Source organism: Triturus cristatus, chromosome 8, assembly GCF_964204655.1.
Source record: "Triturus cristatus chromosome 8, aTriCri1.1, whole genome shotgun sequence".
Classification (NCBI taxonomy): domain Eukaryota; kingdom Metazoa; phylum Chordata; class Amphibia; order Caudata; family Salamandridae; genus Triturus; species Triturus cristatus.
The window spans coordinates 1154517884-1154531985 of record NC_140591.1 but is presented as its reverse complement, the minus strand read 5'-3'; the positions used below and the strand labels follow the sequence as shown (position 1 = coordinate 1154531985).

The following is a 14102-nucleotide window of genomic DNA, read 5'->3' as shown; positions in this document are numbered from 1 at the left end:
TGATAAAAAACCAATGAAATTCCCCCGTTATAGTTACTGTAGGCAACTATAACTCACGCGACCATAATCCTCTGCTGATGCTAATACTGTATTTAGACACTTATTTGCCCATGTCTTCTTCCATTAAATTTTAGCTATACATATATTACAAATATTTTTTTTTCATAAAAACACATGTCATCAGCAGAGGATTACGGTCGCGTGAGTTATAGTTGCGTACAGTAACTATAACGGGGGAATTTCATTGGTTTTTTATCAGTAAAATGTCCAGCTAACTATAACATGTGTGAAACCTATGGTTTTTTCAGTGAATTTGCAAGGTTTTTTAAATGCTAATTCCTAACTATAACGTGTGTGAAACCTATGGTTTTTTCAGTGAATTTGTACGGTTTTTTAAATGCTAAGTTACTTTACGCCATTTGTGGCGTGCGCGCCCACTTAACGCAGTTTGTTCCGTGCGCGCACAGTGAGCACGCGGTGCGCTTCGCGCACCGCGTGCCCACGTTACGCTAGATGGGCCATGAACGCACGATGCGCTTCGCGCACCGTGCGCACATGGAGGACATATGATGAGCATCGATGTGACAGGTAAATTATATGTTTTGTTTACCTCTGATAAGCCATGCACAAATGGTGCCCTTCGGGCACCTTTTGCACCCGGGGTGGGGAGAATGTGGATATTTTTTTATTATTATTATTATTTCTTACCGTACGCGTACGGTAAGCGTAATCGGCGAAATTTTCGAAAAAATTAAAATTGCCTTTTTTCACTTGGGGGATCGTTGGGGACTCCCTCGACATGGCTAGGTGCTTGGGAGCTGTGTAAACAGCCCCTTTTCATGTTTTTGCACTTTGTTTTTCAACCCCCTGTCAGAGTGCGAGAGAGAAAATGGCGGCCGCCGCTTCCTGGTTTCGACCAATTCGAATGTTTACTAAGATCTAAGGGCCAATCAGAATCGCGCTCGCGCACGCCACCGTACGCGTACGGTAAGCGCACCGTAAGCGCACCGTAAGCTGCCACAGATATATATATTGATTTAAATGCTATTTTCTCAGGATCTACTGAACAGATTTACACCAAACCTACAAAAGGCACTTCCTTGACCTGAGGACTACCTCTCTGCCAAATTTCAAGTAATTCTGTTCAGCCGTTCGGGCTGTAGCTGTGTCTAAAGGTCCTATGGAAAAATGCATGGGAAAAATGCGTTTTGGGACCCCCCTTTTATCTCAGCCCCCGCTTGACGAATCCCCCCGAGACTTTCAGGGTAGGAGCGGAGCGTAGCGCCCCAGCTATTTTAAAAAATGCGCGAGGATTCGTCAACCGGCGCCAAAGTTATTCAAAATAGAATGTTGCGGATTTCCTATGGAAACGTGGTCCTAACTATAACTACCTACTGGCGACCGCCAGTAGGTAATATATATATATATATATATATATATCAATCAAAAGAACAGCCTCCGAACAAAGGAGCCCCCGACCCTACAGGGTGGCCCCACAACAATGGGCATGGAGCAGCCCATCCATTGCCTTTCCAACAAGAACCACATTGAGGCCCATTACCGGAGTAAAAGCATTTTATTTGCAGGCACAGCAGCTCAATGAATTCTCCTTCTCCTTACGCGTTTCGACAGCATTTGTCTTGTTCACAGGTGGAGATAAAGTGCTAAGTGCATTCATGCGCGCCCTTATGTAAAAAGTCACATGACAAGCTTAAAGACTTCACTTCCCTTGATGCATTTCACTGGTAATTGTGGTGTAATGCATGGAATAATGTTACATCCATATGCCTTTTCATTCAAAAGTTCATATTTTTTGTGCATGCATCAAAAGTCATAGTGGGTTGAATTACTCACGCTGTCCTGTGAATATTTGTTATTCCACTGCCACTTGTTTTCATGGCCTTGAAACAATGCCAGTCCTCCGGCACGATCAGAGTAAGAAATCATCCCTCTCTGAATCCCTTCCTGCATCGTCACAACTTTGCTGGTTTAGCAATTCCTCTCTTAGGCTTGTAACGGTGAGTGAGTCATGCTCCAGATTAACATCAAAAGAACAGCCTCCGAGCAAAGGAGCCCCCGACCCTACAGGGTGGCCCCACAACAATGGGCACGGAGCAGCCCATCCATTGCCTTTCCAACAAGAACCACATTGAGGCCCATTACCGGAGTAAAAGCATTTTATTTGCAGGCACAGCAGCTCAATGAATTTTCCTTCTCCTTACACGTTTCAACAGCATTTGTCTTGTTCACAGGTGGAGATAAAGTGCTAAGTGCATTCGTGCGTGCCTTTATGTAAAAAGTCACATGACAAGCTTAAAGACTTCACTTCCCTTGATGCATTTCACTGGTAATTGAGGTGTAATGCATGGAATCATGTTACATCCATATGCCTTTTCATTCAAAAGTTCATTATTTTTCGTGCATGCATCAAAAGTCATAGTGGGTTGAATTACTCACGCTGTCCTGTGAATATTTGTTATTCCACTGCCACTTATTTTCATGGCCTTGAAACAATGCCAGTCCTCCGGCACAATCAGAGTAAGGAATCATCCCTCTCTGAATCCCTTCCTGCATAGCCAATACTTTGCTGGTTTAGCAATTCCTCTCTTAGGCTTGTAACGGTGAGTGAGTCATGCTCCAGATTAACATCAAAAGAACAGCTTCCGAGCAAAGGAGCCCCCGACCCTACAGGGTGGCCCCACAACAATGGGCACAGAGCAGCCCATCAATTGCCTTTCCAACAAGAACCACATTGAGGCCCATTACCGGAGTAAAAGCATTTTATTTGCAGGCACAGCAGCTCAATGAATTCTCCTTCTCCTTACGCGTTTCAACAGCATTTGTCTTGTTCACAGGTGGAGATAAAGTGCTAAGTGCATTCGTGCGTGCCTTTATGTAAAAAGTCACATGACAAGCTTAAAGACTTCACTTCCCTTGATGCATTTCACTGGTACTATACATATACAATTTGCCTGGCGCTAAGTATCCCAGTTACTGGTCTCCACCAGTATTTTTTACACTCATATAAAACAACAAGTACTGAGATATCTACAATCCCCACAATTCACACCAAGTTTTCTCGGTTAGTTTCTTAAGTTGTGTTTATTCTTTCTTCCTCATAGTCAAACATTGAACTGCACAAGAATGCTGGCTCCCACGATTCTATGCATGCTTGCTAATTTATAGGCCTCCGGTGTGCCTCACGGTTGGATTCAGATTTCAATGCATGCTGGAACTTGTTCTGTAACCTGCTGTGCACTCCACAAGTCTGTTTTGCTGCACCTGAAAAGACTGTTTCGCTGCCTGGAGCCTGCCTTGAACACTCAGAGTCCTGTTCTGCTGCTTGAGCTCTACATTATCATGTGAACCCAAGCCTACCAGAGTGACTCCAAAGGCTAGTTTGCTGGCCTCCTCTTCACAGCTGCAGAAATATAACAGGTTCCCACCATCTTGAACCCAGACCTGGGCCCAGCCTGAGTGAGTCCTAATCCCCCCATGTGGTGCCCCTTGAGGCCTGGACCCTTGGTGGTGGTGCTAAAAGTGCTCGGATAGTCAGCATCCAAACCTTGGGAACATTTTAGGCTAAAAACTGCTCTGAGAACTGAGAGAAGAACAGAACAAGCCTGCTTGTCGATCCACCTGAAGTGCATCCTTGATCGACCTAACTTTGCAGTAGTTTGTTAAGTTCTTCTCCAAAGCATCAAATCCTGTTCAGCAGTCCTTTGCTAAAGGGGACACAGGCCTCCTGGAACTCTCTTCTGCAACAACCTCCTACCTCATCCTGCTGGAGATTTTTGGCTTCCATAAAAGTGACTAAGTCCAAACATAGAAATTTAATTTAATTTAATTTAAAACACTTATAGAGCGCGGCGTACACCTTGCGGTTTCTTGGCGCTGGAGGTTCAGTAACTGAGGAGGAGAGACCGTGAAGGAGTGAAGTAAGTTTTTAGGGGGGGAAAGCCTGGCTAAAAAGAAAAGTTTTCAGGTCACTACGGAAGGAGAGGTACTGAGTGGCAGAACGAAGATTGTCTGGAAGAGAGTTCCAGAAAATGGGGGCCAAAGTCGAGAAGTTAGAACCACCCCACTTTTTGCGTGAGAAGCGGGGGGTCTGAAGAAGGGACTTGGAGGAAGACCGGAGATTCCTGGCAGGGACATAAGGTTTAATTAGTGAGGTGATGAAAGCGGGGGCAGTGCCCTGGCGGGCCTGAAAAACCATGCATCCAATCTTAAAGAGGGAGCGTTGTTTCACGGGGAGCCAGTGAAGCTTTTTTAACAGGGGAGTGGAATGATGGTAACGTGGAAGGCTGTATATCAGCCTGGCCGCCTGGTTCTGGATAACTTGGAGTCTACGCAGGCTGTATGCTGGAATGCCATGGTAAAGGGCGTTGGCGTAGTCCAAACGTGAAATTACCAGGGCGGCTATAATGATCTTAAGTGCCTGAGGGGAGAAGAAGCGGGAAACGGAACGGATAGTGCGAAGAGTAAGGAAACAGGAGGAAACCACGGAACTAATTTGTGAGTGAAGAGTGAGCTGGTTATTCATTTTAACACCCAAAGTTTTTACCACAGTGGAGGGGGATGGTGCCGGGCCGAGAGAGGGGGGCCAGAAAAGGGAGTTCCAGGGGCTGGATGAACCACCAGTGAGAACCAACTCGGTCTTATCAGGGTTCAGCTTGAGATGATTGTGATTCATCCAGTCCCTGATGAATGTCATAGTTGACTGGAAATTAGAGACCGAAAGGAGAGAGGGGGACAGATCAAAGATGAGCTGGAGGTCATCCGCATAGTTGTAGACAGTGACCTCCAGCTGCTGGAGTGCATAGATAAGAGGAGAGATATAGAGATTGAAGAGTAAGGGAGAGAGAGAGGAGCCCTGGGGGACACCACAAGTGACAGAGAGAGGGGTGGAAGTGAAATCGCCTAGTCGGACCGCCTGAGTGCGGTCCCTCAGAAAGGAGGAGAGCCAGACCAAAGCTGATCCCCCGATACCGGCCGCCTTGACACGGGCAAGTAAGATGGTATGGTCCACCGTGTCAAAGGCGGCGGAAAGATCAAGGAGGACCAGTGCCTGGTAGTTGTTGTCATCCATACCCTTTCTGAGGTTATCAAGGACTGAGACTACGACCGATTCGGTCGAGTGCCTGGGGCGGAATCCTGTCTGGCGAGAGGCCAGCCCCCCATTTGCCTCAATGTGAGCGCTCAGTACCGCGGTGACATGGCGTTCCATCACCTTGCCCAGAAAGGGCAGCAGGGAGATGGGGCGAAAATTGGCCGAGATGGAAGGGTCCGCGCCGGGTTTCTTCAGCAGAGGCACTATGGTAGCGGCCTTAAGTGCAGGGGTCACAACACCCTGAGCCAAGGAGCTGTTAAGGAAGGCAATAGGGGGGTCAGGGCAGCTGGAGTAGATTTGCTGTAGGATGCGTGCGGGACAACCATCCGCCGGAGACCCGGACTTTACCTTAGGGAGTATTGCCAGAAAGGATTCCTGAGTGAGGGGAGGGAACAGAGTGAGGAGATTCTGGACAGTGGGGGGGGAGGGATCAGCGAAAGCAGGCGAAGGTAATGGGATATTGGCCTTGATAGTTGTGATTTTGTCCATGAAATAATGATTGAGTTGATCGCAGAGGGGCTGGGAGGGTGGGATTTGGGACGAGGTTCGGTCAGAGAATGCCAGGTCATTCACAATGCCAAAGATTACCCTGGATTTGTTGTCAGCAGACGTAATTTTCATGGAGAAGTAATCAGTTTTTGCAGCCAGAATTGCTGATTTATATTTAGCCAGTAGTGCCAGAAAATGAGTTTTAGATGAAAGGCTGTAATCTTTCCTCCACTGCCTCTCCGCCCGTCGGGTACTCAGTTTGAGTTCTTTTAGGTGGTCATTAAACCATCTATTGGAGTCCTTGAGTCGACGAATGGAGATGCGACGTAGAGGAGCCGCTGAGTCGCAACCTCCAGCCAGCCAGATGTTAATGGCCATGGCTTGAGAGGCAGATGATAGGCCAGAGAAGGAGGGAATGGAATTGCGGAGCAGGGAGGTCAGAGAGGGGAGATCCAGCCTGTTCCAGTTCCGCGCCCAGGTGTTTTTTGCACGCGGGGTTTTGGGAGGTGGGTTGTAAAGGATTGAAAAGGAGATAAGGGCATGATCAGACCAGGGGCAAGGAGAGACAGCCACCGAGGCCAATGGAAGGTTGAGAGACCAGACCTGGTCAAGTGTATGCCCGTGAGAGTGAGTGGGGACAGCTATATGTGACACGAAATTAAAAGATAGTAGGGATTCTGTGAATTCCTTTGAAGCAGGGCACTCGTGTTGGTCCGAGGGCCAGTAATTAAAATCCCCCAGCACCAGAACCGAGGCATAATTGACCACCAGATTGGCCAGTAGGTCTTGAAAAGCAGGTAAAAATAAAGGTGAGAACTGAGGAGGACGGTACACAAGAAGACAAGTGATGGGAGGAGAGGATAAGAGGGAGCGGACTACTAAGAAATCAGCAGGGAACATAGAGGGAAAAGGGAGTGATGAAAAATGCAAATCTGACCTGGCGATTAAGGCGACCCCACCGCCAGCCCTGTTCGCTGGACGATCGGCACGCAGGGCCACGTAGGAAGGTGGAAGGGTAGCCAGGAGGGCGGGGAGGGAAGAATCACAATACCAGGTTTCGGTCAGGAGCAGTAAGTCCGGTTTCTCGGTGTCGAGTAGGACGTACAACTCGTGGTGGTGCTTGACCGCTGACCTGGTATTGAGTAAGATGACAGACAGTGCTGGGGTCGTGGGACAAGAATCAGCCAGGGGGGGGCACGGTGACGGGGGGGTGCATAGCGGGGGTAGCGGAGGTGTGGGGAGGGTAGGTGCAAGGCCTAGTGAAGAGACGAGACTATGGACAGAATCCGGGAGTGGCCACAGGCCTTGAAGGGCGATAAGGTCCTTGGATGAATAGGACAGGATTTTTGCATGATGCCGTGCCCCTGGCCCCGATCGGCCGCGGACGGGCGCAGACGGGCTTGACTTATGCGCGACTTCGGCGCGAAGTCGGCGCTCCCGCTGCGCTCGACCGCTGCGCGATCTGAAATGGCACATTGTTATAGGTGGCCGTAAGGGCGGTAAGGGGGCGTGGCCTGAAAGGTGGGCGTGGCCAGCCGGCAGGAAGGGCGTCACGTGAGCGCTTGATCCGCTACACGGAGCCCTTGAAGTGCAACAAGAACAAATAGCAGCAGGTGAGTTTAAAAAGCACACAATCACACAATCTCAGAAGAGCGTCTCCCGGCTTTCCGCCTCAGGAGATATGAACCCAGTGGGCGCTCGAGCGCTGGCGCTTAAAAGGGCGGTAAGGGGGCGTGGCCTGAAAGGTGGGCGTGGCCAGCCGGCAGGAAGGGCGTCACGTGAGCGCTTGATCCGCTACACGGAGCCCTTGAAGTGCAACAAGAACAAATAGCAGCAGGTGAGTTTAAAAAGCACACAATCACACAATCTCAGATGAGCGTCTCCCGGCTTTCCGCCTCAGGAGATATGAACCCAGTGGGCGCTCGAGCGCTGGCGCTTAAAAGGGCGGTAAGGGGGCGTGGCCTGAAAGGTGGGCGTGGCCAGCCGGCAGGAAGGGCGTCACGTGAGCGCTTGATCCGCTACACGGAGCCCTTGAAGTGCAACAAGAACAAATAGCAGCAGGTGAGTTTAAAAAGCACACAATCACACAATCTCAGATGAGCGTCTCCCGGCTTTCCGCCTCAGGAGATATGAACCCAGTGGGCGCTCGAGCGCTGGCGCTTAAAAGGGCGGTAAGGGGGCGTGGCCTGAAAGGTGGGCGTGGCCAGCCGGCAGGAAGGGCGTCACGTGAGCGCTTGATCCGCTACACGGAGCCCTTGAAGTGCAACAAGAACAAATAGCAGCAGGTGAGTTTAAAAAGCACACAATCACACAATCTCAGAAGAGCGTCTCCCGGCTTTCCGCCTCAGGAGATATGAACCCAGTGGGCGCTCGAGCGCTGGCGCTTAAAAGGGCGGTAAGGGGGCGTGGCCTGAAAGGTGGGCGTGGCCAGCCGGCAGGAAGGGCGTCACGTGAGCGCTTGATCCGCTACACGGAGCCCTTGAAGTGCAACAAGAACAAATAGCAGCAGGTGAGTTTAAAAAGCACACAATCACACAATCTCAGATGAGCGTCTCCCGGCTTTCCGCCTCAGGAGATATGAACCCAGTGGGCGCTCGAGCGCTGGCGCTTAAAAGGGCGGTAAGGGGGCGTGGCCTGAAAGGTGGGCGTGGCCAGCCGGCAGGAAGGGCGTCACGTGAGCGCTTGATCCGCTACACGGAGCCCTTGAAGTGCAACAAGAACAAATAGCAGCAGGTGAGTTTAAAAAGCACACAATCACACAATCTCAGATGAGCGTCTCCCGGCTTTCCGCCTCAGGAGATATGAACCCAGTGGGCGCTCGAGCGCTGGCGCTTAAAAGGGCGGTAAGGGGGCGTGGCCTGAAAGGTGGGCGTGGCCAGCCGGCAGGAAGGGCGTCACGTGAGCGCTTGATCCGCTACACGGAGCCCTTGAAGTGCAACAAGAACAAATAGCAGCAGGTGAGTTTAAAAAGCACACAATCACACAATCTCAGATGAGCGTCTCCCGGCTTTCCGCCTCAGGAGATATGAACCCAGTGGGCGCTCGAGCGCTGGCGCTTAAAAGGGCGGTAAGGGGGCGTGGCCTGAAAGGTGGGCGTGGCCAGCCGGCAGGAAGGGCGTCACGTGAGCGCTTGATCCGCTACACGGAGCCCTTGAAGTGCAACAAGAACAAATAGCAGCAGGTGAGTTTAAAAAGCACACAATCACACAATCTCAGAAGAGCGTCTCCCGGCTTTCCGCCTCAGGAGATATGAACCCAGTGGGCGCTCGAGCGCTGGCGCTTAAAAGGGCGGTAAGGGGGCGTGGCCTGAAAGGTGGGCGTGGCCAGCCGGCAGGAAGGGCGTCACGTGTGCGCTTGATCCGCTACACGGAGCCCTTGAAGTGCAACAAGAACAAATAGCAGCAGGTGAGTTTAAAAAGCACACAATCACACAATCTCAGATGAGCGTCTCCCGGCTTTCCGCCTCAGGAGATATGAACCCAGTGGGCGCTCGAGCGCTGGCGCTTAAAAGGGCGGTAAGGGGGCGTGGCCTGAAAGGTGGGCGTGGCCAGCCGGCAGGAAGGGCGTCACGTGAGCGCTTGATCCGCTACACGGAGCCCTTGAAGTGCAACAAGAACAAATAGCAGCAGGTGAGTTTAAAAAGCACACAATCACACAATCTCAGAAGAGCGTCTCCCGGCTTTCCGCCTCAGGAGATATGAACCCAGTGGGCGCTCGAGCGCTGGCGCTTAAAAGGGCGGTAAGGGGGCGTGGCCTGAAAGGTGGGCGTGGCCAGCCGGCAGGAAGGGCGTCACGTGAGCGCTTGATCCGCTACACGGAGCCCTTGAAGTGCAACAAGAACAAATAGCAGCAGGTGAGTTTAAAAAGCACACAATCACACAATCTCAGATGAGCGTCTCCCGGCTTTCCGCCTCAGGAGATATGAACCCAGTGGGCGCTCGAGCGCTGGCGCTTAAAAGGGCGGTAAGGGGGCGTGGCCTGAAAGGTGGGCGTGGCCAGCCGGCAGGAAGGGCGTCACGTGAGCGCTTGATCCGCTACACGGAGCCCTTGAAGTGCAACAAGAACAAATAGCAGCAGGTGAGTTTAAAAAGCACACAATCACACAATCTCAGATGAGCGTCTCCCGGCTTTCCGCCTCAGGAGATATGAACCCAGTGGGCGCTCGAGCGCTGGCGCTTAAAAGGGCGGTAAGGGGGCGTGGCCTGAAAGGTGGGCGTGGCCAGCCGGCAGGAAGGGCGTCACGTGAGCGCTTGATCCGCTACACGGAGCCCTTGAAGTGCAACAAGAACAAATAGCAGCAGGTGAGTTTAAAAAGCACACAATCACACAATCTCAGAAGAGCGTCTCCCGGCTTTCCGCCTCAGGAGATATGAACCCAGTGGGCGCTCGAGCGCTGGCGCTTAAAAGGGCGGTAAGGGGGCGTGGCCTGAAAGGTGGGCGTGGCCAGCCGGCAGGAAGGGCGTCACGTGAGCGCTTGATCCGCTACACGGAGCCCTTGAAGTGCAACAAGAACAAATAGCAGCAGGTGAGTTTAAAAAGCACACAATCACACAATCTCAGATGAGCGTCTCCCGGCTTTCCGCCTCAGGAGATATGAACCCCTACTTCATCCAGCAGCTCCCTAATGATGGCGCTTCTTCCTCGGACACCGCTTTCAGCCCTGCCCCCCTGAACTTTACCTTCTCAGAACATCAAGTCCGAAGGTAAGCGTTGACCGTGCCCAATCCACTTTTTGTTGCCAAAATGCACTCCACCATGGTTGGCTATTTGGTTTTACTGGGAACTGGTCTTGCATGACTGGATGTCCGTGGTTAGCGATTTGAACTTTAAGATGCTAGCTTTTACTAAAACTTTAAAAAAAATCATAACTCAGGTTCTACTGATTGGATTGTTGTTGTTTTGGTGTTAAATGATTCATTAAAATGTACTCTCATCTTCTTAATTGGATTAATACTTTTCTTGAGTTGAGTTTTTACTTGACTGCTGTTGCTGTGCTGCATAAAAACTTTACACATTGACTCTAACTTAAACCTGACTGTTTTTTGGGCCAAGCTACCCAGGGTTAAGCACAAGTTAATCTAGTGGCTTTTTGTGGTTAACCATGCAAGGGATTGCGGCTGTTGCTTTACCTGGGCTAATATCTGAGTCAACCAACAACCCAATTTCTCACAAAAACCTTGAGCAGTTTGTCTTTGTATTTGCTATTTTGAATTGATCTGAATCATACTGATTTATATATTCATGAATTCACTATTGATTTTTGACAACATGAAATGATTAGCGTTTGCATCTTTGCTACTACTAAACCTTAATGGTTTGCAAATATACTATCCTATGTTATCATTGTGGGGCCTAATTACTTCACTGTCATTGATGTATTGTTGATTTATTGAATCATGCCTCAGTCTGGGATCAAAGGTTCATCGGTTGGAGTGCAGCTTGTACTTGAGTTTGCACCAACGATCTACAGAGCTGCAAATCCCATCCACCCTGTAATAGTACCCTTCAAATGTACTGCCCATAAATCAGTGGTATCACAACCTGCTTAGGTTAATATACAGAAGTAAGTGCAGACCTCATCCTTAGAAAACAAAATTATCAAGAAAATTGTCACCTCTAGAGGGTTGAGGGGGTTTGAGGATCGGGAGTGAGACTGAAGACGGGCATGAGGAAATAGCCCCTGGTGTGCTGATACAGACCTTTCAAGTGCTGAATCTTAGACCAACTTGAAAACTTTGCCTTGATTTGCTTGATAATGTTGATTAGAATCTCTGTACCCTGGGAAATGTGTTCTTTACTTTTCCAACCACCTCTGATCTTCTGAAAGCCTTTATCAATCTAAAATACAAAGTAACAGTGATACTATGTTTCCATACGACCAGTTTAGATACACATTTGGAGACACAGTGTTCAATGAGAATTGTATATGGAACACCATGCAACTGCTGTGTTGGTGATGGTGCTTACCTGCATCAAACCAAAGGCTTTTCCTCCCTCACACAATTTATTGATAAGGACAGTACTGGCACAGGATTCACTAGAAATGATTCCAGCAATAATGTCTGGATCCATGCACAAATTGCCAACTTCCAAAATCTCGGTTTTGTATATGGTTATGTTTTCTAGGTCAGTTTCTGCCATCTTGTGGGATGCAATGACCCCTGCAGTGAAGATGGTATAGTAGTAAAGATTATTGTTGCCATTGTTTGATAATTACAAAAATCAATTGGAGAGTGGATCACTAGTCCTGAAAGAACCAGGGTATTGCAAAGTCAGTACTTGGTACTGTTTAAGGAACCCTCATTCACGTTTTGCAAAGATCGAGTAAAGCGGTATATCTTGATTCTCCGCTCATTTGTTGTTAACATGACAGCATCATCATTGGGTTAATCTAATGCTTCCTCCACCCGGAGGTTGTACCACTGGTGGTCTCAGTAGTGATCGTGAATAAAGAAAGTGAAGTGACGTGTGGTGAAAGAGTACTGAATAAAAATCTCGTAAAACCAGTAAAAGTCTTTATTAGTACTGGGTTCGAGATGGTTTTTTAAAACAAGTTATATTGCAGGTGTGCACGTATAAGACTTGTTATGGTCTAGTGCACTGTTAAAGTGTCCATAAAAAGGTCGACATGTTTCAGCCCTTATAAGCCCCGAAGGGTCAGGCGGGCTTTTTTCAGGACCTAGCGTAGTGAAGAGTACCCTGAATTTTGGAGGGTCTCTTGTGAAAAAAAAACAAAAAAGATTTTTTGGAGAGGGGATAATGATAATTCCCTTGTAGGTACGTTCAACTTGAACCTGTACTTGTCAATCAGATAGAGTATAAGGGGAATGGAGGGGAGGGAAAATGACAGAAGATAAACCATGTTAGAGATATGCATCTGTTATGTGTATATAGAATACGATAATTTCATCAAACATTAAAACAGCTAAAAAATGGCAATTCTTTTAGGAGTGGATACCAATTTCTAGAAAGTCACTCATTATGGCACAATTCGTCCCTCCATCCAGCAAGAACTCAACCATCACACAATCCATTTTGTCATATTTCTAGTTACAAAAAAATAGGGGGGGAGGGGGATGGTTTGTAACCAAAAGGTGCACAGAGGTGCATGTGTAACCCCGCGGTATTGTTATCAGGCAATGTTAATTTGTACATTTTTTAAGTATCGAGTGAAGAGCATAATATATTATGCGCGCTTGCGGTTAGCCCCAAGAGTGTACAACTAGGTCAATTCTTTTAACAAAATCAGCAATGCGGGCAAAGCACGCTTCGTTAGTTCAAATGTGCAGTGTTAATCCTAGCAGTATTAATGAAGGACAGCGAGCGGCAAACGGAACAGGAACCGCATGGGAAGTGTCCAATTATTGGTGTGTTGTTCCAGGGTCCCCGTGGGGCCCTAATGGTGAGTTTTTCCGGTGGTCTTGTGTGTACTAATAAGTCTTTTAGATTCCTAGTTCTTCTATTAGAGAACCTTGGTTTTGGCCATTTGAGGGATCCAGAGGTAAGTATACTCCGGTTCCTGTTCCGTTTGCCATCTGACAACAGCGACAAAGACACTACAACTGCTGCCTAACTTAAAATGGACAATCAGATCACATACCAACTGCAAAACTACTCATGTACGGTACACGCTGGGGGTCCGCACCGTACATACGGGGGGCTGGGGGGGCTGGGGGGTATGCTCCGTACATACGGGGGGCTGGGGGTACGCTCTGTACATACAGGGGGCTGGGGGGTACGGGGGTACGCTCCGTACATACGGGGGGCTGGGGGTACGCTCCGTACATACGGGGGGCTGGGGGGTATGGGGGTACGCTCCATACATACGGGGGGCTGGAGGGTACGGCGCGCCCATCTGCGGGGGGGCTGGGGGTACGGCGCGCCCATCCGCGGGGGGGCTGGGGGTACGGCGCGAACATACGGGGGGCGGGGGGGGTACGGCGCGTACCGGGCACTTGTTTGGACATCTCCATGGTTGCTATGGGAGTTCGCTCCGGACGGTCTTTTTTCCATACAGTTGTACAATCGGAAGGATGGGACGGATCGTACTTGCACATTTGGACTTCAGTTTTCCCATTTGTACGTAAAAATGTCCGGGGACGTGTCGGAGACTTTTCCCGACCCGAGGATGTGTGGGGGAATTTTCCCAATGCGATTTGTATGGACTTTTTCCCATACGAATCGTACTTGGCAGTTTGTACGGCGCTTTTACCATTTGTACGGAAAAAAGTCCAGATTCAATTCGGTTGGGGAAATTTTTTCCAGGATCCTAATCGGCACCTCAGTGTCAAAGGTTAATGATTAAAGTTAGGCAACACAATTAATAAAGAACAAATTCACTTAGAAAAACCAAAGGTCACAAGGATGTTCAAGTTAGGAAATAGAATTCGAAAAACCATAGAAATTCACTGAAAAAAACAAAGGTTACAGGAGCATTATAGTTAGGCAATAGAATGAAAAATCCTTAGAAATTCACTTAAAAAACGAGGGTTACAGGTTTGAT

General features: G+C 49.0%; 1 protein-coding gene across 1 annotated transcript in view; it reads right to left on the bottom strand.

The window, feature by feature from the left end:
- Positions 1-14102, bottom strand: part of LOC146805529 (lysozyme g-like) — a 289631-nt gene that overhangs the window by 106394 nt on the left and 169135 nt on the right. The window contains exons 2-3 of the mRNA XM_085620520.1: positions 11567-11760; positions 11299-11437 (exon numbers count right to left, since the gene is read on the bottom strand). Coding sequence (XP_085476646.1) covers positions 11299-11437; positions 11567-11760 — 333 coding nt within the window. The remainder of the gene's footprint in view (positions 1-11298; positions 11438-11566; positions 11761-14102) is intronic.